General features: G+C 45.5%; 2 protein-coding genes across 4 annotated transcripts; both read left to right on the forward strand.

Annotated features, from left to right (window-relative positions):
• The first annotated feature begins 683 nt into the window (after positions 1-683).
• Positions 684-8423, forward strand: LOC147027951 (transmembrane and ubiquitin-like domain-containing protein 1). Of its 2 annotated transcripts, none has more exons than XM_085877818.1 (4): positions 684-722; positions 878-934; positions 1169-1685; positions 7490-8423. In XM_085877818.1, exons 1-4 carry the CDS (start codon positions 704-706, stop codon positions 7860-7862), a joined length of 966 nt encoding a protein of 321 aa, XP_085733944.1. In that variant the 5' UTR covers positions 684-703; the 3' UTR covers positions 7863-8423. The 2 variants fall into 2 exon arrangements, with proteins under 2 accessions (XP_085733944.1, XP_085733945.1); XM_085877819.1 differs by having other exon boundaries at positions 695-730.
• Positions 8424-9237: 814 nt separating this feature from the next.
• Positions 9238-23811, forward strand: FASTK (Fas activated serine/threonine kinase). 2 transcript variants are annotated; one of them, XM_085877816.1, is made up of 11 exons: positions 9238-9393; positions 9906-10175; positions 13073-13487; positions 13972-14508; positions 20781-20929; positions 21059-21275; positions 21459-21618; positions 21760-21851; positions 21975-22680; positions 22780-22894; positions 22985-23811. In XM_085877816.1, the coding sequence occupies exons 2-11, from the start codon at positions 9939-9941 to the stop codon at positions 23072-23074; spliced, it is 2718 nt and encodes a 905-aa protein (XP_085733942.1). In that variant the 5' UTR covers positions 9238-9393; positions 9906-9938; the 3' UTR covers positions 23075-23811. The 2 variants fall into 2 exon arrangements, with proteins under 2 accessions (XP_085733942.1, XP_085733943.1); XM_085877817.1 differs by having other exon boundaries at positions 9388-9406.
• Positions 23812-24137: the final 326 nt, after the last annotated feature.

Genomic DNA, 24137 nt, shown 5'->3' on the forward strand with positions numbered 1-24137 from the left:
GAAATCCCCGCTGGGCCCCGGTTGAGCAGGCTGATTGGGCGAGAGGAATGAAAATCTCCTCAGTTTTAGTACGTAATATGTATACGTCCCGTAAACGTCCACATCGACTGCTGCCACCGCAAATGGAACTATTAAGGAATGCCACAACATTAAATAGTCCATTACCACATTATATATATATATATATATATATATATATATATATATATATATATCCAGCAACATGTTTACCAAAAGATAAGCATCAAATGACCATGATATACCGCAAGGGTAAATCAGTGAAAGGTTTGATACCTCCACACGACACAACACGTATCTGTATTCACCGGACAATAAGTGGACCCCATATCAACAAAGTAGCATATTAAATAAAGGAAAAAGCATCAAGTCTTGTACAATAATTTATTGCGGTGTATTAGTGTCAATACACTGTCTGCTCGGTTAAAAAAAAGCACAAACAAAAAACTTTGCCGTTTGGCCCATCATACCTGCGCAACAACATCAACAACAACATCATCATCATTAACAACAATAACAACAACAACATCACCACTCACAAGCTACCCACAACGATTTACAGCCGTGTGTTATTCCTTTGCTGTGCTGATATTCCCTGTGTGAATAATAATAATAATCATTTTCAAACAATATTTCAACGTTGGTGAAGTGGCAAATGGACGTCAAAGTAACGACCCGGAAGTACATGCGGCGTGAGACTTCCGGTAATGAGGTGTGTGTGTGTGTGCGTGCGTGCGTGCGTGCGTGCGTGCGTGCGTGCCGTGGGATCTCGGAAGATTGAGCACGATGAGGGAAGGATAACGGTTGATATTTACAGCAGACAAAGTTTAATTTCCTCGTCTTGTCGCTGCCTCCCCAGGACCCACTTCGATCTTCTTGGAGCCTGAACTTGTCTCCTGCTGTCATTTACAACTCCGTGAGTCATTCAGTAAATAAATGGTGTTAACCTGGAGAGCTTGAGCCTTGACTTGCCATTGTCAATACTTGAATGCCTGTTGATTCAAACGTAATGCCATTATAACCATGAAGTAAATCCGTTGCTCACTGAAGACTACGTCTACGTGCAGCAGCACATGTAAAATGCGAAAAGTGATTTGAACGTTGACCCCCCCCCCCCCATGACCTATTTTGACCGTGTCGTTTGTTCTAGCTCCTTTGTACTACGTCACAATGGAGGAAAGCCTTTTTGAAGGTTTTGGGAACGAGGTGGTGTATGTCGGTGCCTTCGTCTTGATGCTGCTTTGCTTGGGACTTGCCTGGCTGTCGACCCATGTGCGTGGCCCAGATGGACCCTGGGGCAGTAGTTCTCGACGGTCTGGTGATCAGGGGGAGAGAGACGTCGTCTCCACGACTCCACTCTCACCAAGTGATGGTGCTTCAACAATGTCCACTCATCCACCATCTGGAGGTCCGGAGGAGGAGGAGGAGGAGGGGGGAGAGGAGGGGCATGACGTGGAGGTGGAGGAGAAAGAGACCGAGCGTGAGTTGCGTTCTGGGGTTGATGGCGATCCTGGGGAGGGTGTAGATCCCAGTGGCTCACCGAGACTTCGTCAACGGCAAGTTGGTAGTCAAGCGGCTGAGCAGATTCGGATTCGACTCAAGTTTCTCAATGACACTGAACGTGTTGTCGAAGTGAACTTTGGAGATACAATTGGACACATAAAAAGGTGACTTTACTTTAGTTTGGTTTCTTGTGTAAATGCTTGTACATTTTCAGGAGGAAGGTGGTTCGTTTGCAATGGCATAGTTGTGCCTATTTAGCATTCCATTCTGAGCATATGGTTAATGATTCTGGAATTCCAGTTGGCAATCCCCACACAACCTATCGATTTGGCCATGGTCCCCACAATTTATTTTCATGATATCTTAATGTTTGTGTGTCTGTCCGTCTGTCTGTTTGTGTGTGTGTCACCATTTTTTCTCAGAGATGGCCAAACGGATCTTCGTCAAACTTTCAGAGGTTCATCAGTGAGTGTTGGGGAGTGTTTTCGGCAAAAGCAATTTTTTGCAAAAAAGTTTCATCTTTTTGCATTTTTTTTATCGCCCTACTACTTAAGCCTTTATAGCTATGTGAAAGGTAATCTATGATAAGTGTGTGTCTGCAAGCACAGAAACGGCTGTAAAACGATGATGGTGGTATGTGTGTGCGTCGTCTCCATAACTCCAGAGCCATGAAACAACCTGTTGTTGTTGTTCGTCTTTGGGCTGCTCCCGTTAGGGGTCGCCACAGCGGATCATCCGTTATGATCCGCATACTGATTTGGCACAGGTTTTACGCCGGATGCCCTTCCTGACGCAACCCTGGTCGCCTCTTACGACACAGGGATCAGGATTTGGGTTTCGCCATGATTCCGGGCTGCTCTACACCCTGCCCAGTGCAGAGCCCCCGTCCTCAAGCGATCCTCCAACCCAAGCCTCCGAGTAGCCGGATTACAGGCGCACGCCACTACGCCAGGTCAGAGCCATGAAACAACCTAGTGCCCCAAAACTTTGCGTTCATACTAAGGGAACTCGAAGGGAGTTCACGAATGATAACTGGGTATAGGGGTAAAATTTAAACACCCCCTTTGAAGATAATTAACAGGGTTCTAATCATAAAAAAGCCTTACCAAGATGGTGATGTGCCATCTTGGTCAGCCCACTGTCACCTCACTTTCCTCACTCAAGTCAACGAATGCCTCGTTTTCATAGCAATGAATTTCTGTATACATCACTTTTGTAGGTGTTGTAGTTTTCAAATTTGTAGATTGGAGTGATTTTTATAAATTATATAATGCAATTATCCATGGTGGCCTCTCATGGACTAATTAAAGTTGTGTTCGTCTTTCGGCTGCTCCCGTTAGGGGTCACCACAGTGGATCATCCGTTATGATCTGCATACTGATTTGGCATAGGTTTTACGCCGGATGCCCTTCCTGACGCAACCCTGGTCGCCTCTTACAACACGGGGATAAGGATTGGGGTTCGCCATGATTCTGGGCTGCCCTACACCCACTCATAGCACGACCCAGCGCAGAGCCCCCGTCCTCAAGCGATCCTCCAACCCAAGCCTCCGAGTAGCCAGATTACAGGTGCACGCCACTACGCCCGGTTTATGGACTAATTAAAGTACATAATCAAAATCTGTCTTCTGATTTGAGGATAGGATCTCATGGACTAATTGAGTGTCAAAATCTGGAGTGAAATCTGAAAATTTAAAGAAATTAACGATTCTTACAACTAAATGTCTTTACTTCAAGCAAGGCTGTGCTCCCTCTTTCTCAATATTTACACAAGACAATGCGAAATTGCGAAAGCATTAAACTTAACTTTTTCTACTGTTCGGACAATTGTATTGAATGAAGAAAAGATTAAAGAATGTGCCCAAAGTGTAACTTCATTGACTGTAACGAAAATAAATAAGCAGCGGGACAAGTTCGGCCGCGAGAATGCCGTGAAGGCTCCTGCGGCATGAGTGGTGGACATGGCGAACACGGCTGGGTTCTCCGTGGGAAAATCCCTGGAGTTTGGAAGACAAAATAAATTAATGATCAAATTAAAAGAATGATTAACATAACGGAAGGATGAGGATGAGTAAAACAACTGGACAAGTAAACTCTGAGTTCAAGAGAGAATTGAAAAATGTTTTCAGTGGCTACAAAGCAATGCTTGCTGAAAAAAAAAGAACAAAGCAGTGCAGAAGACTTTCTTTAGCTTCTTTCAGAAGGTTGAAATGCCTCAAACTGATGAACCTCCAGCATCAACATCCTCTATTACACCAACTCCACCACCAAGAAGAAGTGCAAAGAAGAAGCCAGCATGTCCTCTTGTGGAGTTGTCAGACATGGAGGAAGGAGCAGACAACCCTGAGCCTCTGTCTAACGAATTATCAATACCATGCATCCCTACACCACGACAGGATGTCTGAGAAGTACGCACACTCGCTCTAAGTTGTCTAGCCTGGGTTTGAATCTCAACAGGGCTATAAACTGTCATCCTGGTGTTTCACAGGCAGGGTGATCAATCAATGTTTGTGCTGTCCTTCAGATGGATGTTAAACTGGGCTCCACATCTGCCGAAATTAATTGGTAGACATTAAAGATCCCTTCGCGGTGTCCTTCATGAAATGTAGGGGAGCTATTCCCAGCAAACTGGCCAAATTCCAAATTCCTGCTCTAACCTACAGGGACACTGCATCAGCAGCGCTGCGACACCCTCAGTTAATTATACTACTTGCAGCCTTGTGCTGCACAGGAAAAAAAGAAGGCGACCAGACCCCAATGTATGGTGATGCTGTGATGTCCTGACTTCTACTCTGTATTGAAATAATATTTTATTTAATTTGCTCTTTGAAAAATTTCCACTCAGTTTTTTATTCTGTCAGGAAAGCATTCCCCCTTTAATACATTATGTCAATGTGATTTTGAAGTTTTATTTACATTGCAGAACTTAAATCATGTTTTCAAGGAACGCATCGATGATGTAAATAGGGAAGTGCTTGTGGAGAGATGTGTGTGTGGTCAGTCATAAAGCATAACATAACATTCTCTGCTAACTCCCTCTCCCCCCTCACCTTCCTCTCCCTTTTTCTCCCCCAACCCCTTTCACCATCCTCTCTCTTTCTTTCACTCATACCCCCTCCCTCCCAGAGGGTATAGCGACATGAAGTGAGACGTCACTGTCCCCCTCCACTCCTTCCTCGCTCTCTCCCTCCCCTTCCTCGCTCTCCCCCTCCGCTTCCTCGCTCTCCCCCTCCCCTTCCTCGCTCTCCCCTCCCCTTCCTCGCTCTTCCCCTCCCCTTCCTCACTCTTCCCCTCCCCTCCTCGCTCTCCTCCTCTCTTCCTCGCTCTTTCCCTCCCCTCCTCGCTCTCCTCCTCCCCTTCCTCTCTCCCCCTCCGCTTCCTCTCTCCCCCTCCCCTTCCTCGCTATCCCCCTCCCCTACCTCACTCTCCCCTCCCCTTCCTCGCTCTCCCCCTCCCCTTCCTCACTCTCCCCTCCCCTTCCTCGCTCTCCCCCTCCCCTTCCTCACTCTCGCTCTCCCCCTCCTCTTCCTCTCTCTTTCCCGCTCCCCTAACTCGCTCTCGCTCTCGCCCTCTACTTCCTCGCTCCCCTTCCTCACTCCCCTCCACTCTCTCCCACCCCCTTCCTCGCTACCTCCTCCTCGCTCCCCCTTTCATAGTTCCTCCTCCTCGCTCCCCCAGCATTATTCCCCCCCACGCCCACTCCTCTCTCCCCCTCCCACCTCCCTCTACCTCCCCTCTCCCACCCCCTTCCTCGCTACCTCCTTCTCGGTCCCCCCCTTTCATAGTTCCTCCTCCTCACTCCTCCACCATTCCTCCCCCCACCTCCACTCCTCGCTCTCCCACCTCTGTCTCTGTCTCTCTGTCTCTCTGTCTCTCTGTCTCTCTGTCTCTCTGTCTCTCTGTCTCTCTGTCTCTCTCTCACTCCTCCCTTTCCCTCTCCCTCTCCCTCTCAGTATTCCTGTCTGAAAACTGACAAGTGAGTGGTATTTGCTGGTATTAAATTAGAAAATCAAAATCAAAATTTCATTTTTACGAAATGCTGACAGAATTAAAACAGCACTGGATAACACCAGGTACCCCTGCTTGTATCAAATAAGTCAATTATTTGTGTGTATGTACTGTATGTGTGTACATCCGAAAATCATACAAAAAAGAAACAGGGCTGTGCAGATCTTCACCAAATTTTGCATATATGTTGTTGGTACCCAGGGTCAGGTCATGGGCACCACACCTAAAAAAAACTATGGAATGGTGTTCTCTAAACGATCTCAAACTCAACGTCATGAAGACAAAGGAAATTATGGTTGACTTTTGGAAAAAAAAAAAAACTCCCATTCAACCCTTGGTTATTCACGATGCTGAAGTTGAGATTGTCACTTCTTTAAAAAATTTAGGCATACATATTTCCAATGATCTTAAGTGGGAGATAAACACCAATTACTGTGTGAAGAAGGCTCAGCAACAGTTGGTCTTTCTTAGAAGGTTGAAGAGTTTTGGTGTCAGCCATGCTGTGTTAATCAAGTTCTATCGGGCAGTGATAGAGTGTGTCTTGCGCTGTCTTTGACTGTTTGGTACGGCAGTTCGACGCGGGACGACCGTTCCCGAATCAACAGGATTGTGAAGAAGTGCGCAGAAAACATAAGGGGGTAGTGAATTCTCTGGTTTACACAGGAGCGAGGGTAATTCAGGAAAACCCCTCCATTACATGATTCGTGAGTTTAAAGGGGTCGTGAATTCTCTGGTTTTGCATCACGAGCGACGGTGATCCTGATAATCCACTCCACTACATATTGTGTGACACTCCCACCCTCTTAAATCCCTTGTATTAAAAGTCCTGGAAAGGTATGTGGAATTCAGTATTCATTTTTTTTTTAATGAAAACAAAATGCTGCACTTGCGAACTAAAAATTTGTTTCATTTTGGACAGGATCACCCCCAAAATGCATATTTTGACAAATTTTTCAAAGCCCCTGGGACCCCCCAAATATGGAGTCGTTTTGCTCGTTGCTTTCCTCTTTTTCAAAAGTTCTGCAGTTTCCACCACGGATCTGGATATGGATCTGGATCTGAGAATTTTTTCAATGAATCTTCACCATTGAGAGACAAGATAAGGCCCATAACGATATACGGTATCACACGATATCTCAACACATTGTGGATTGGGTTGGTTAAGTGACAAGAACAAGCCAATTATATTTTGGTTCAGGTCCGGATCCAGATCCGGTCAATCAGTGTGATACAAAAGGTAACCCGTTCAGCCTGGTGGAGATGTGCGCTCTGTCGAGTGCCGTTCTACTTTATTATCTATTTCTTATCCAATGTAATTTTTTAGCATGCACTGTCAAAGTACTTCTCATTGTATGTGCATCACATATACAGTGCATGGCAATAAGCTTAGTCATTGTCAGCGTGATTTGCTCTGTGGTGAAAAGAAAATCTCTATCTCATTTTCTTAACGGGGTGTTTTTTTTTTTTAATTACGTGCTTTCTTGATGATAATAATACAGTAGTAAGTTGTAATGTGTAAACCATAATGCAATCCCAACAAACAAGATTGCAGACAGTCCTTCAATCGTGCAATATTTAATCAGTGTCGTAGTTTTTAGTTAGGTCACCTGTTCATAAAACAGAGAGCTATAGCGATACCCCCGGCGTGAGCGTCAGCGTCAGCGTCAGCGTGAAAATGTTAAAGTTTTTGGTGCAAGTTATTTCCTTTATAATGTTTTTATCTACAACACTATTTTTTACTGCTTACAATATACAAATACATATATTGCTTTAAAATTATTTGGATCAGACTTCACTGCAATGCTTTGTAAAAAATATAATTAGACTAGTCTTTTAATAACGATAAAAGTATAAACAGGCGAGCATTGGGTGGCTTTGACACCAACTCTCTGGTTCTTTTTTAAGAACAATCGCGAATAAGCAAATCCAAACTCCTCTTTCATGCCTCTCCAAATCCCTAGGACACACTTCCCGGGACAGGAGCCACAGGTGAGGTTTATCTACGGCGGTCAGATCCTTCAGGACGAATGGCGCACGTTGATGTCGTACGGCGTTCTCGCAGACTGCGTGATACACTGCCACATTGCTCGCACCACCGCAGGAACGGCTCCGAGGCGTCACTTCGAGGGCGGACTTTACAACGAGTTTTCCATGCGTGCAGACACCTTGTTGAACGTGGGCAATCTCATGCTGCCTCTGTCTCTCTTCATGCTGAGCGTCATGTGGTACTTCCGCATCGCTTACAAGCAGTTGTTTACGGCACCTGCTACCGTATCCCTCATTGGAATGACTCTTCTTTTTGGCTGTTTCGTCTTTAATACTTATCGCCGATGACTTGGGTCTTCGGCATGCCTTTGTCTCGAGAAGCGCCGTGTTTGAGATCCTTGAATAACGGCCCGTGTGTTTGATGGAAGGCTTGCTGGGTGGTGGTAATGTAATCATTGTAACATAACTTTTGAAGCTGACTCTCAAACTCGGATCTATTTTCAATTGTTTTTATCAATTTTTCTTCTGCTCGGAGAAATGGTACTTTTGCTTTTGAAACAAACCCCTTCTCACCGAAATCCAAACTTGCCGGTGATGGGCTCAATCGTTGCTTGTTCATGGTTTTGTGAACTGCATTTATTGCTCGTTCTTCCACGTTCGCAAGTTTGGGGAAAAATAATGTTTTTTTCTGATATTTTCACTTTCTGTAGTTTTCTTTGAATGAAAAGGAAAATCCTTTATTATTATATATTATTTTCGTTGTTTATTTAAAAAGAACTTCAGTCTTGTTTCAAGTAAAGTGTAAAATGAACCATCTATTTTAGTATTTTCTTCTTATTATTCTTGACTGTGTGAAATTAAATTAACAAATACTCCTCTTCAATAAAGTATTACTCTTTATCCGCAAAATGTTTCCAAGCGACGACGACCACTCCTCTTCTTGTACCTGCACGCCAATGGGAATAAGGAGATTTGATTCTTGTGACAATCAAATAATTTAGCTTGTTAATTTTATTGTAATATAGCAAAGTTTGAGTTTGAATTTATTTTTTGCTCAGAGAATGAGATATAAAACAGCTGTCGTTGATACACGTGCTTGGATGTAGTATTGCGCACGGTGGCCCGAAAGTCCCTTCACCGCTGCTAAATTTCTTCCACCTTCCGTATTCACCAATTCAGTGAGGCAAGGAGAATGATGGAGCACGTACAGACACAATGACTGATTAATTATCATCAGTACTGTATATTAAGAGTTTAAGAACGAATGCTTTACTGGAGAGGGGGGTAAAGCAACTTTTTCAGGTCACCAGTGGAGCGTAGAGGATGTAACTGGGATATAAAATTTCTGCTCTCATATTTGGATGGGATATTATTCCTGCTGTGACGTCAACATTATTAATATCCCACGGTAGGCTGTTCGATTGTGAATGTGCAAGGTTGAAAACGCAAGTCTTTCCCCGATGATTTTGATTATATTGATTCGCAGTATCTGTCCACCCACCAGAATTCGTTTAAATTACAGTGCATGGTGTTTTCTGGCTATACTTCTATTTTCGTGTAGTATTAATTAGTTATGGATTTAAAAAAAAAAAAAATTTTTAATTTAATCGTTTCATAACGGCCACGACGGTGTAGTTCGAAGCATTGCCCTTTCACTGCGTCATTCCCCTTTTGAGAAGCTATAATCAGTTTTTAACATCAATAAATCATTTTAAATTCACAAATCCGATGGAAGGAAGAATAAACGGACGACCAGAGGAGTTGCAGGGTCACCTCCGCCCTCCGTGTCCCGGAAGTGAAGCCGTTTCTCGTTCGGGGTTTTTGATGGCGGATCGCATCGCGACAGGGGTGCGGGTATGACGACGTTTCACACGTCAGGGTGAGGATATTTGGTGCGATTCCCCGACGCCTTTACCCACTTTGTCCCATTTCGCCCACACGGACTTCGAATCGAGTGAAAACGCCGATGACAGATGCTTCCGGTGTTTTTGTTTTTGTTTGTCACGTTCTTGCGTTGTTTGTTTTCCTCGGACGTCGTCGTCGTCGTTTTCTCCCCGTGGCGTTTGTTTCCATTCACATGGCATTACTTCCATGCCCCCCACCCCGAACTTCAGTTCGTATTCACACAAATCCCATTGACGTGATTCGACCTGAAGTGTCAAACACCTGTAGTTCAAGAAATGAAAGGTGGTGGGCATGGTGGTGGTGGTGGGGGGGAGAGGGGGGGGGTAAGTAGGTGTCACCACGAAATGTGGTATTGGTTGGTTTTTTAACCACAGAATGCAGCCAGGCTCGTCCTAAGATGCTGGTTTGGCAAATGTGGTGGTGGTGGTGGTGGTGGTGGTAAATATGCTATTTGATTCGCTAACTGCTGCTCACCACACCTGGCAGGTATCCGAGGATGCAGTCGCCCAGCTGGTGCGGATGATGCAGAAGCTTCCACTGTGGAGCTCCACTTGCAGCATGAACGGTTTGCGGCACGCCATGCCTGGCTCGCGGGCCCCTCCGGCCCAAGGCTATGGTCTTTTAAACTTCGGTTCAGGACCCATGTCTCAGAACCCCATGCGTGCCATGTATGCTCCAAGGGCGCTCGGGAAGCCTCCCTGCAGACCGCTTCACCTTATGAGTCGCTTACTTCACCAAGACTTCCTCTACACGCAGGTGAAACGTGTTCTTTTGGTGCTTATTGGTCTGTCACATATTCCTCGTCGACATCGGACAATTCCTGAGATTTTAATATGGTTAAGATTATATTTTCTCTAAATGGGCACAGCATGTTTACAAACGATCAAAGACTATGGATCGTCTGGCGGTGGCTTAATGGTCAAGGTCGCTGGCTTAAGATCTTAGGGTCTTGAGTTGAAGCCACCCTGTTGTGTCGTTCAAATAACACCAGGATCAGAAGTGATCCTTCTGAGGTCGGCAAAATGAATACCAGCTCGAGGAAATAAGCCATTTGAATATCCTGCATTGGAGTGGTGACCCTTCACCAATGATATTGTTTCGGGACCTCTGTATCTGACAGCGCGGAAGGAATGGTTCAAGGATGTTGGGGTGGGTGGGGTGTACGTAAGGAAAAAAAAAAAAACAACAACACGAGGGACATAATGGGAAAGAGTGAGTGTCGAAGGGTTCATGGATGTGTGCAGGTGAGCGCATGAAGTGCTGATGGGCAACGCGTTTGGAAGAGTGAAGTGAGGACGACGAATACAGGGAGATTATTCTACAATCAGGAGAATAAGGGGATGTATGATTTTGGAGGTTGGTAACCAGTGACCAGTCTGGACTTGGTGAGGATTTCTTGAGGAACATGAGTGACCAGGGATGGCTTTGTAAGGGCAGGAGGAACAAGGCCAGATATCAGCTCGTATAAAACTGAGGTCACGTCAACTTGCCATGTTACCAGTAGATTTAAAGTTGTTAAAGCTTTTGCTTGTGTTCAACTGGTACGGCACGAAGGACTGATCTAAGTTCGGAGTGACGTGACTCGATCGATCTTGAAATCGAGCGCGGTGGTGCATGGAATAAATGCCTTTTGATCTTCGCTGCATATGAGATTTAGAACATTTAATATAACGGTGCATCCACGGATAAATAAGCACCGTATATGGATTTCGATCTGAGATCTCATCTTATGTGGCGACGACTCGCATGATGTCTAAAAAGGTAATGAAGCGTGTTGTGTTCCACCTTTTCTCAGAAGTATCCTCCCTAATCTATATGCTGTAAGAATTGAGGTTAGATTTGATGAAGCCTCAAATCAAAATCTGACATTACATACTTCTCCCCAAGGTTCATGTGTGGGGAGGGGTGGAGAGGGGGGTTACATATTGACAGTACATCGGTTCCACGTTGCCCTAAAAGCAACGAGTCAACCAGTACTGATTGGTGTCACACGTAGACATGACCAGGTGGAGGCAAGCAGGCGGATCTCCCCAAAGTTCCACATATTGGAGCGATTCTTTGTACGAATCCTAGGAAATTGTTCACGAGATGTTAACTCATCCATGTGACGCTTGCCAGTGCTGCAAACATAAACCTGTGCCAAGCCCAAACATCTTCCATATTAAATTCAAACACATTGACTTTAATATCTGTTTAAAAAAAATATATATATTTAAGACGGACGGAATCTGCTTTTTTTATTATTTACTCCCCCACCCCCAGCAGACAATTCCACAAAAACTGTCTGACTCACCATCGATGAGGTGACATTTTTGGGAATCTTAGCTGGATATGCTTTGGTTTTGGTCAATGGTTTTGCTAAATCGCCCAAGTAGATCAATTATGTCGTCCACAACGATCACCGTGGGGGGGGGGGGGATTCTCAGGTAAAAGAAGGTATTCAGGGTCAAGTCTCATGTAACACACTTGATCGTGAGGCGACTCGAGGGCAAAATCCCAGCAACATCGAGGTGAATCGACGACGATTCACATGGACTGTTTGTTCTGGTGTGTGGGTGGCTTAAAACGTGTTGGTTATCCAGCTGGATGTTTTTGATAATCCAGTAATGATGGCACATCTTTTCTGAGACAAACAGCTTTGAATCCAACTCCTCATTTCTTCTCCTTTCAGCTAATTTTTATGCTGGCAGGATAGGTTAGAGGTATGCATGATCAAGTCTGAGCTTCATAGCCTGGGTTTGAATCCGGACCCGGCTCTAAACTCTCATCTTGGTGATTTGCTCGTCGGGCAAGGCATCATTGTGGGTGCCGTCCCTCGGATGGAGTTTAAACTGTGCATCTCGTCTGTCGGCATTAGTTGGTGGATGTTAAAAGATCCCACACTGTCCTCGGTGAATGGTAGGCGAGCTATCGCCGGCACCCTGAACAAATTCCAAACTCCTGCTCTAACCTACAGGGGGCACCTTGTCAACACAGCCATGCTCCCAGAGATGCACAAAAAATTAGTTAAATTTGAATCCACAACCTTTGGAATCATAATCCTTTGTTCTCACCACAAGCAAACTGTATCCAAGACAATTGTTGTTCAGAAATGTAACTCGAGCAAAGTCGATGGCACGTCATCACAAATCCTCATGCTTCCCGCCAAAAGCAAAGTTGAAAGATGGCAAAATGTTGCACCAAAAATTACTATTTCACATTTCGAGTTTATTTAAAAAAAAAACAAAAAAAAAACTTCCATTTTGGCCCGTAACCCAAAATCCCCACCCCCGAGGATCAAACCCCAAAAGAAGTGTTACATATTTCATGCGTCCCCACTGTTGATTACATACAGTTTCATTAAAAAAAGTTTTTAAACATGCCTGGAATTGCAAAATATATATTTGTATTTGACCTTTGAGGGTGAGGCCAAAAATGGTAACTGCTCTCACACCTTCATACCAAGTTTGGTGAATTACTGCACAACCATTTAAGAGGAGCTAGTAGCATGGATGGTCAGGATGACAGACAATTAAAATATCCCCCAGTTTTTTTTTTTATTTTTAACATGGGGATAAAGATGTGTGGCATCTCTGAATGAGTAAATAGCTTTAAAACCACATGGACAATCGTTGGACTTTTCAACCTCTATCTTGCTGACTCCTCCTTTGCAGGCCCCCTTGCAGGGAAATGGCTACGGTGGTTACCCTGTAGGCATGCGTGGAGGGCCACGGCGTGGAGGCGCACCTCCGGGTCGTGACAAAGTGAACTATGACACGTTCTTTACGATGAAACGACTCCTCGAGAGATCTCGCACTCCCGAGGAGCTGTTGCGTTGGCTGGTGCAGAATCCTACAAAAGTGTCGCCGAGCCACTACCCGGTGGCGCTGCAACGCTTGGCACAACTTTTGCAACAACAGCATCAAGGCATGGCTAAGGAAGTTGGAAATAAGAAAGCAGAGGATGACAGATCTTCCCTGACAACAAATGGTCAGGAACTGCAAATGCTTTATCAGGGAATCATAAAGCATTGTCCGCAATTCGACAACTATGGCGTCGTCAACTGCTTGTACGCACTCGCCGCAATGGGTGAGAGCAAGTCATTTCTGCGTACTCAACCTCACTGTATTTAATGTGGTGGCTGCTGGGAAGTTTGCAAAGGATATGTTTTTTGAATGAGTTTTTCATGAAGTTTTGTGATGCTTCTGACTATACGCGTGAGGTTGTGACATTTTCTCAATCCCTTTAATCACTTAGGCCGAGCACTTGTTTAGGTCGTTGCAGTACTCGTAAGAATTAAACTTTACAGAAAGGTAAAAAAAATAAAAATTAATGGAAGTTGGAAGCTTCCAATTTTCCATGTTAAACTTCGAATCTCGAAGGTTGAGGCATGGTTGGGGGGGGGGGGGAGTGTCCATCAATCACATGTCACAAAAGTAGATTTTGATTGCACGCCCTCTTGTGCCTATCGAAATTTTGTCTTGCCTATCGAAAGGAAGTCATTGAATGTGCAATTCTCCCTATATTTTGATGCAATTTGTGCCTCCTCACAATGAAACCTTTTTACTCCTAGGCATTTCGGGGGAGCTTCCTGTCGTACGAGTGTTGGAGGATGAGGCAAGGGCCCGCTTGCCTCACTTCAATCACAAGGACATATCAATGCTTTTCAGCAGCATCATGAGGCTCCATCCTTCAGCCCCGCAGTCACATCCTCTTGTTGCCCCATGCCTTAACTGCTTGGAACGCAACATGGAGCGAGAGCGGCACCCACAGACTCTATTCTTGTTACTATCTTATTACCGCTTGCTTACCACTGCTGTGGGCCACTCCTTTGGGACCGTGACTTCAGCAGGGAAAGGGAGCGGTAATGATGGGCTCGTGTCTGAAGGCATTGGTAACACCATGCAAGCGAATGTAGAGAGGAAGGTCCTGCGGCTAGTGCGACACACACTTGCGCTGGTCGGCAGCGTGCGTGATCACGAGCTCTCACTACTCGACGAGATGCTTGCAGCTTGCGCGTCCCAAGTGTCCAACCGCGCGCTCGAGGCCATCTTCAGTTCCCAGCTCTTCTACGAAAATCGGCATGAGAAGTTCATCATGAAGCTGGCAGGTAAGGTTCAATCCATCTGTAAATCATTAGGCAAATTAGTTTTTTTGCGTAAATATGGGTCGGTGGGTATTTTACAAGGCAAATCTGTCCCGTAAAGAGATCAAGGTGAAAGTGATTTTGTCGCAACGAGGAGAGGAAACTGACATCGCAAAACTGAAGTCTCCTGCAAAGGCGCTGTAGGAGGTTGTTCATAAGTTTGATGAAAGAGTGCAGGTAAAGTGATTGGGTGGACTATTTGAATAACTCAACCGGTATTGTACAAAAGAAATCGCTATTTGCGCATGACAAAGCTTGTGTTGTTTTTCTTTCCTTTTTTTGCATACAGTCGAGGCTTCTACAAGCGCTAGTACACTGAACGGATCAGGACATAACACACGCATTCATGGAGAGAGAAACTCCAAGGAGGATAAACTGGAAAATTAGGAGGGAGTTGGGTGGGGAGGATGAGTTAAAGAGGAAAGAAAGAAAAGATCATGATTTTGCATTGGGGACTATCTAAGATAGTGGTGAACAGTTGTCTTGAAGACCTGGAGGGAGTAATGACATTGAAGAGAATGTGGAAGTTGGTTCCACAGGCAGGGGGAAAAAAAATTGTAAACCCAGAAAGAGGTGAGTTTGGGGAGGCTTTCATGGGGGTTGAAAAGATCGTAGCAGAGACCTGAGATGGTGGTGTACAGCTGTCTTGAAGGCTTGGAGGGAAGAATGAGATTCAAGAGGATGTGGAAGTTTGTTCCAGATGGGGGGGTGGGGGGAAGAGGAACAAATGAGTGGAGGTAAGCAGTGATGTTTGATTTAGGTAGTTTCATCACAAAGGGGGTGATGGTGAACCATGTGAGCCCTGCTGAAACCTGGGGGTGGGGGACAAAACATGGAAAGAGTAGAGGGTGCAAGACTAGAAAAGAGGCGGTAGAAGACAGACCGCCGACCTGTCTGCAATGGTGAAGTGATAAGCCCAGTCTCTGCTTTAGTGCAGGAGATTCCAATGATGTGAAAGCCTAGGTTACCACAGCATCAAAGCGAGCAAGATGTGAGGCAGGGGAGCCAGCCCAGCGGGAGAACAGTACTCCACCAAGCTGTGGATGAAGGTGGATAGGAGTTCATGTGTGCCAAGAAGGGACTTTGTATAGCAGAGGATACCCAGTCAGGGACTTGCTTTGTCAGCCAGTGTTTAAATGTGGTTTGCCCAAGAAAGATCATGGCTTACAGTGAGACCCAGGAGTTTGAATGAACTTCCACAAGAGGATTGTTAAGAAAGTAGACCGGAAGGTTTGCCAGATGGTCCTTTCACACACACAGACAGACAGAGAATGTGAATGTCAGGAGTGAAAGACATATTCCAAGTGTTTGACCAGATTATGATTTTGTCAAGGTCTGAGGAGAGAGAAGAGGCTGCAGCCTGCTTGTCTGAATGATGGGGGATGTCATCAGCAAATAGGACTGGGCCCAGAACACTGCCTTGGGGCACTTCCACCTTGACAGGGAGAGGAGATGAAAGGATTCCATTGAGTCACACATTTGTTATGAGTGTAGAGAAAGTCAGTAAGCCATGTGTGGAGTTGGCTTTGGATGCCATAGGCAAACCGTTTGGAGAGCCAGGCAGGATACCAGACTATATCAAAAGCATGAGATACGTCCGGAGAGGCGGCCATTAACTCGTCTGACATTGAGGTCCTCCATCCATTGTTGGGTGAGTAGAAGTAGCATCTGCAAGGTGGAGTGGCCTGATCTGAAACCAAATTGGTGAACTGAGATGAGGTTGTTGGAGAAGAGGAAGGATTTCATATAAACTGCGATGATTGATTCCATCACCAGACTGGTAACACTGAACAACAAAATTTTTTTACTGGAGATGTGTAAAGTGATTTAGACTAATTTGGGTACGCTGATTTCAAAAATCATAACCGTTTTGCTGTATCACGTCAGGATTTTCAGTAACAGAAATATTCCCATTGCCTAGAAGTCAGGATTTCAATGAAATTTACAAAAATTCATTTATTCATTTATTTCATCATGAATGCTTCAAAATTATAGAAATTACAGAAAAACTCCACTAGAATGTAATTAAACATGCTTTAGGCATTTGGCTTTGCGTTTGTGCTGCTCTGTGTCAGTTTCACGATGCAGGAACCAGCAGAAATCACCCATCATGTTCGGGTTGTGCCGCCCTTGGTAACGCGTCTCCATGTGTGTAATCTCAGGGAATCGCTCGCCGTGCTCGTCCGAGACTGCTCCCAAGTTGTCAGGGAAGAAGTTCAGGTGCTGGTGTAGGAAATGGATTTTCAGGGACATCCTGGAGCCAAGTTTCCTGAAGGACTCCAGCAGCTGCTGCACTATTTCTTCATAGTTGTCCGCGCGCTCGTTCCCCAAGAAGTTGTCCGTCACAGCTTTGAAGCTCCTCCACGCTGCCAGCTCTTTGGGGTTTAGAGTTGTCGGAAAAGTTTTGTCCTTCATAATCTGTCGGATTTGCGGTCCAACAAAGACACCAGCCTTGATCTTGGCCTCCGACAAGGTGTTGCCAAACTTTTCCTTGAGGTATAAAAACCCACGCCCATTCAGATCCATTGCCCGTACAAAACTTTTCATCAAGCCGAGCTTTATGTGGAGTGGTGGAAGGAAAACCTTGGCTGGGTCGACAAGGGCGACATGCTTCACGTTTTGTCGACCAGGTACATGCTCTTTTCGCTCTTCCCAATCTTTCTTCGTCCAGTGATTCTTGTCGTCTCTGCTATCCCAGAGACAAAGGAAGCACATGTATTTCGTGTAGCCTGACTGCAGCCCTAACAACAGCGCCACCACTTTCAAGTCTCCGCAGATGTGCCAGTTGAAGTCATTGTACTTGATGGAATCAAGCAGCTGCCGCATAGTCTCATAGGTCTCTGTCATGCCGAACGCGTGAGCCAGTGGGACTGATGGTTTCTCGTTGCCATTGTGGAGCAAAACAGCCTTCAAGCTGTTCTTCCCCGAGTCGATGAAGAGGCGCCAGTCTGCAGGATCGTGATCACACCCAAGTTCTTTCAACAGACCGTTGATGTCACTGCAGAATGTCATCGTGTCTTCCATCTCAAAGAACTCAGCCATGTCTCTGTGACGTGCTCTGAACAAGGATATCTTGGTGTTAGGTTCAAGTAGATTCCACTGCTGCAGCCTTGATCCAAGCAGCTCTGCCTTCGCCTTTGACAGCGAGAGATCTCTTACAAGATCATTTAAGTCTCCCTGGTTCAGAAGGTGTGATTTTTGAGTGTCGGGTTCAAAAGGTTCATCATCACCATCCTCTTCACCACTGCTTACAGCTATGTTCTGATCAGCTGGAGGTGTTGGAACGGGGTTCTCGTCATCATGAGGCACAGGTTTACGAGCAGAGACGCAGTCAGCGTACTTGATGTGACCTTTATTCTTCTTGTTGAAGCCGGCGATGCTTGTGCAGCAGAAATAACAATCATCATGATGATTCTGCGGGGCATATCATGGGCACCCATATCATGGGCACCGCAAATGGCATGCTCGCGCGCTTGCCCACCAACCACTGAGTCAAGGTTGTGTGACAGCTTGTGCAGCAGATGTGTGGTGCCCAGCCCTGTTCTTGGTCCCCCACCTTACACCCGAAGTAGTGAAAGTAGGCGGCCTTCATTTTCACTGCTGTAGATATACTTCGCTGTTGATCTTTTTTGGTATACTGACCACAGACATAACAGAAGTTGTCAGGATGATTGGTACAGGAACGCCTACTCATCTTTATCTGAAAGAAAGAAATATAACACAAGTTAACAACAATTGTACGAAATAGACATGTTAAAGACATATGTAAATTTCATTGAAATCCTGACTTCTAGGCAATGGGAATATTTCTGTTCCTGAAAATCCTGACGTGATACAGCAAAACGGTTATGATTTTTGAAATCAGCGTACCCAAATTAGTCTTAATCACTTTACACATCTCCAGTAAAAAAAATTTTTTGAAATTTGTTGTTCAGTGTAATTGGAAGTAATTTGATAGGTCTGTAGTTGAAGGGGATCTGTTTTTGCATCTTTTTATATGGTGCAGTGATGTTGGTGGATTTCCAAGCAGATGGAAGATGACATCATGCAAATGATAGGGTGAAAAGGTCAGAGAGAGTATGTGCAAGACCAGAAGAGCGGGTTTCCATGACACGTGAGCCGATGCCGTCCGGTCCAGTAACAGAATCAGAAATCGAGGGTTGAAAGAACCTTCTGCACCTTCTCAATGCAAAAGACACAGAAACCAGGAGCAGTTGGGTACGACAGGGAAGGATGGGTATCGAGAGCGATGGGTTAGGGACACAAGATTTGGAAACAAACAGAATTGAGCCATTCAGCCTTCTCATGAGTGGAGTCAGCTGTGGTGCCATTTAAAGAGAGGGAAGGGATGGAAGGGGACCAAACACCAGAGACAAACTTAACAAGATGCCACCAGGTTTTAGAGGGTGACAAGTTTGAAAGTTCATTCTTGATGTGAGACAACATGTTTTCTGGCTCTCCTGAGTGGAGGACACGGACACACACACACGACGTTTTGGAAAGCACTGAGATTGCCTTCGGTCAGATTAGCCTTCCACAAAGAGAAGGCAAGTTGTTTCAGAGCAACTGCCCCACCACAGAATTCAGTGTACCTTGGGTGGAAAGATGGGGAGGATAGTTGAAGATAGGATTGAAGACTGTGCATGAGCGAGAGTACGTTTTTTGGAAGAATTCCCAGGCTGAGTTAACATCAGGGGCAGTAGATGTGGGAGACCAGTCCTGAAGAGAGATGGCTGTTTACAGTCCCTGCCAATATGCTTGAGTAAAATACCAGAATCGGCAGTGTTGAGGCAGCTCTCTGAGAATAGCCAGAGAGATGTTGACCTTTACAAGCGTATGATAAAGTGAACCAACTGGAGCAGAGGAAAAGCAGCAGATATTTGCAGGAAAGTTGGTCATCAGCAAATCCAGAAGGAAGGATTTGGGAGAATTGGGAGAAATCCGGATTGGAAAGTTCACAGATTGAGTCAGTCCCATAGAGTCATGGAAATGAAACAAAAAAAAAAAACTCGAAGGGCACTCGGGAGAGTACCAAACTCCACCACGTAATGCCTGATACACGAGAACAGATCGGGCCCCAATACATTTTTGAAATATCATGCTCTACGTCTACAGTACTATGTCGTTTTTGGCCCAATCTCTGAATGGTGAAGAATCACATTAAAATTAAATAATTCTCGCACACCAAACCTGAGCACCAACTTTCGTCACAATCCGTCCACAACTTTTTGAGATATCGTGTTTTATATTTGTTTAGTCCTATCTCTCAATGTTGAAGAATCACTTAAAAAAATTCTCAGAACCAGATCCAGATCTTCCCCAAAATCCGATCAATTTGTCCTTGCCACACACCCAACCTGTCCACCAAATTTAATCCGGATCCATCCACAACTTTGAGATATCCTGCACACAAACTAACAGACAGACAGAAAGGGGTGAAAACAACCTCCTTCAACTTTGGTGGCACAGGTAAAACGTCCTTTACTGAAGTGCCATGGCTGGTGAGAGAGGTCCCAACACCGAGCCAAGTTGCATTATGACAATTGTAATCGCCATATGAGGAAGAGAGAGTTGGGATGAGGGTTTAAAAGTTTGTCCATGTTGTCAGAGATGTAAAGAGTCATCACTCTTAGGACAACGGTACAATACACAAATGAACAAAGGGGCGGGAGTGGAGGGGAAGTCGCACCCAGAGGTATTCCTGGGAGTTGGGAGGTGTAAGGTCAGTACTGGGGCATTAAAAAATTGAGTTCTTGATGTAAAGTGCAACCACTGCCAGTGCATGGTTGAGGCCTATCCAGTCAGTGGAGACAGTTACCTGGGAGAGGCAATGAGTTGGGGACGTCCTGTTGGCAGAATGATTCTGTTGAATAGATATCTGATTTATTGACAGGAGCCTGGATTGAGAGATCTGTTAGGTTAGAGCAGAGACCTCAAATGTTTGAGGTCCACACAGTTGGAGATGGGAGAGGAGGCATTGGGATGGTGCAGGATTGGGGGGGGGAGGGGTGAGTGGTGTGGGGGAATGTTTGTGTGAGTAAGGGGTGCAGGGGAAAGATTGTGAGTGTCAGGTGCGGAGGAAGGTTTGAGTGTGAGTGGTGTGGGGGAATGTTTGAGTTTAGGGTGTGTGGGAATGTTTGAGTTTAGGGTGTGTGGGAAGGTTTTAGAGGGTGAGGTGAGGGGGAAGCATTAAAGTGTTCCCTTGTGATGAGCAATTTGATCACTTCCCTTTGCAGAAGAACTTCCACGAAAGGTGGGATCTCTGACTCCCTACACCCTCGGTCTCATTGCTAAGTACCTTGCTCGACACCGACTGAGGGAACCCCGCTTGCTGGATGCAATTGCTACTTTTCTCGTCCGCCGGGCTGACCAACTCGACAGCAAGGTCAGCCCATCTTGAGCATGTGCAGTTGTTAAAGCGATTAACGTGCAATTCCAAGTGCGTATTGACCGCCATTGTGCCGTTCACATGCATTACCTCTTCTGCCCTGTCCATTCCTTCTTCCATGTGCAGTTGCTGCAAAAGCTGGTGTTTCCCTTCAGCCGCATGAACTACCGCCCAACCAACGATGAAAGGCTGCTTGAGAGACTTGAGAGTGCCATTACGCAGAAGGCCTTGCAATCTCCTCTCGCCACAGTAAACATCATCATGTCGATGGTTCAGTTGGGACATTTCCCCAGCTGTAGCCTGACCAAGGTCTTTTCGCCACCCTTCATCCGCAATGTCATGAGTAAGTGGCCATTTAATTTCCACTATCCTCTTGCTCTGTCCCATTTGCGATGGCAGGTCTTGCACTTTCCTTGTGAAGCCTCACCTCTTCATTGGAAAACCCAAAAAGCTTTGCTTGTTTGTTTTTTTGAGTGGCTTGGCAGCTGAACAGTGTTTACAAAGCTGGTTTTGCTTCGTGCTGCAGGTAGTCCATATGGGCTCATCGTTCGCCGTTACCTGTCACTCCTTGACACTGCGATAGAGTTGGAGTTTGGGGAATATGTGGGGCCTCGCCTGGCCGAGCAGTACAAGGTCACCATGTTTGACCACGCGCTCACCGCTGACGAAGTCAATCGCAAGTACAGGTAGGCTGTTTTTTTATTTTATCTTCAACCATTAATGAAGTCTTTTTGAGGATGACAGTATTGCCCTGTCACCTCACTACAGTCAATGGAAGAGATAACTCGTTTCTCTTCAGGGAGTTTGCCTTTTTTGTTTGCATGCAGTTACAAAGGGCTTGTGGCAGAGGCGTTGCGGCAACTCGTGGGGGTTGAAAGTTACAAACAAGACGAAGTTCTTCCGCCAGGGTACTACACGGGTGAGATTCCTCTACACCATGCAGTGATGATGAGCCGATGTTACAATGGTTTAAAGATACAAACATTACATGGAAGTTGGCTGGAAACATGCATTATATTTCCTTCATTATCATGCGTTTCAGACTTCTTGCTGTTTTTGGATGCGGATGGTTCACTACTTCCCATACATTCCAGTAACAGGAATGACGTGGATCAGGCAATGTGCAGTTCGCAAGCCCAATCTCGTGCAACAAAACCCATCAGCACAGACACGACTGTTACGGCACTTGCTTCAGACCTACAGCGGCTTTCTCCATTCAGAAATGAAGCTGCTGAAATGACAATCGCACAGGACACTTTGCACAGTCCAGTCATTCCTCCGAACACAATTGCTAGCACAGCTGTGACCACGTCAACGATTTGCGTGTCAGCGTCTTTCCTCTCCCCCGCTTTGGGCCCCGTGCCATTCGCGACGATTGCTCCGAGACCGCGGCTGCCCATGGTAGAGCACTGCGTTACTCTACGCGTGGCACAGTCTGCTGGACCGCCAGAGAGCGACTCTGGCAGCCAGGAGGAAATGATGACCACTCCACTATTGCCAGCCGAGTGCCCGGGTGTGCTCTCGCCCACGGGTTTCTACCATTATTACCCGAACGGTCTTGGGGGACCACCGGAGGTATTGCCCAACATGGCAACAATGTTTGGTACTGACGAGCAAGTTGTGCAGCGCTACTACAAGCCACCATTTTCACACGAGAAGGCTGACGGACTGCCACTGGCACAAGCTGTCTGCGAGAAACCTGTTCCAGAGAGGAACAATGAGGCACGCATGCTGGAGAAAGTGCAGAGGTGAGAACATTACAGGTGCAGCTTGATGGGGCTAGAAGGTTATGGGAAGGGGAGGGGGAGGGGGTTGTGCTGAACCTGTCTGACCAATGATCCTTTCAGGGTAGTGATGTCTGTGAACGATAAGTGGCATTACTGCCACAACTCGGACGTGCTGGTGGGCTCGAGGGCCATGCGTGATCGACATCTCAAATTGATGGGCTACGAAATAATCCAGGTAAGTTGTGTGCATAGCAGTGTCTGGAGCGGCGCCGACCTACAGAATGCCAAAATGCAGACAAGTCGTTAATTTTCTCTTGTTCTACAGCTTCCCTACCATGAGTTGGAGAAGCTGAATGGGATCGAAGAGGTGAAGAAGTATCTGCAGAACAAGCTTCAAGAACTGAGGACTTTATAAGAAATTTTTTAACGATTGTGTTTGGGACAGTTGAGGGTGGTGAATGGCATTTGTGGGTTACTTAGGGTAGAGGATAGACAGGTTTGTTGTGAATTGGAAAGGGAGAGGGTGAATATTTTCTTTTCATGTCGGGGGGGGGGGGGGTGTTTTAAAGGAAATCATTTAAGGACGAGACTTAGGCTGGGCATGGTTTCCTGTTTGAAAGAGCTTCTTCCATTTGAATTGTCATTCAGGCCACCGGTTTGAAATCAAATTTGGATAACGGACACTCGGAGTCATATTTACTGCCTGCTTTTGGCTTTACCAGAATCCTTTTAAAACAATTGTTTTAAAACTGCAATAGGCTTTGCTGGTTCCAAAAGCTGCAAGTTATTTTTCGTTGTCGTCGTCATTGTTGTTGTTGGTGTTGAAGTCGTGTTAACTTTTCCTTTAAAAAAAAAACAAAAACATCTTATTATATGTATAAGAGCTCTGAACAGGTGTGTGTTTTTGTGTAATGTGAATGTCATCTCATTGTGGTCAAACTACAGCATAGATGATTACTCTTACACAGATGGCAAGTGGTATTTTGGGTTTCAACGAGGATGAAATAATGTACCAAAAAGGTTTTTTTTTCTTTTCTTTTGGGTTTGCAGGGTGTGGGATTTAGCCATTTCAAAGGTTGCCCCCTCCTCCCCCCCAACCACAGTTACTGTTGTACCCCCCGTATTTGAGTAATAAACTAAACCCCGCCATCATCAAGCCTCTTAAATTACTTGTAACTAATTTCTGCTGCAATTCATTCCTTGTATTCGCTGTAGGTTGAGGCATTTCCCAAGAATATTGCTTACTCAGGTTTTTAAACATAGCAGTTAAGTATCTGACTTGAGGAATGCTTTTCATTTCGGAGGGCTATATGCTGAACACACTGCACTTCATGTCATTAACTTTGGCAGTATTATTCTAATTGGAGGATTGCAAGCTGCATTTGCCCACTTCACAATTTGTCGACAAAAGCAGCTTGCAATTCTGAACCATCTCACTGCTACCAATGGTTGTTGCCAAAGGTATGACTGGAAATGCA

The sequence above is a fragment of the Eptatretus burgeri genome, chromosome 4 (assembly GCF_056783735.1).
Source record: "Eptatretus burgeri isolate ZD-2024b chromosome 4, Ebu_testis_v1, whole genome shotgun sequence".
Taxonomy (NCBI): domain Eukaryota; kingdom Metazoa; phylum Chordata; class Myxini; order Myxiniformes; family Myxinidae; genus Eptatretus; species Eptatretus burgeri.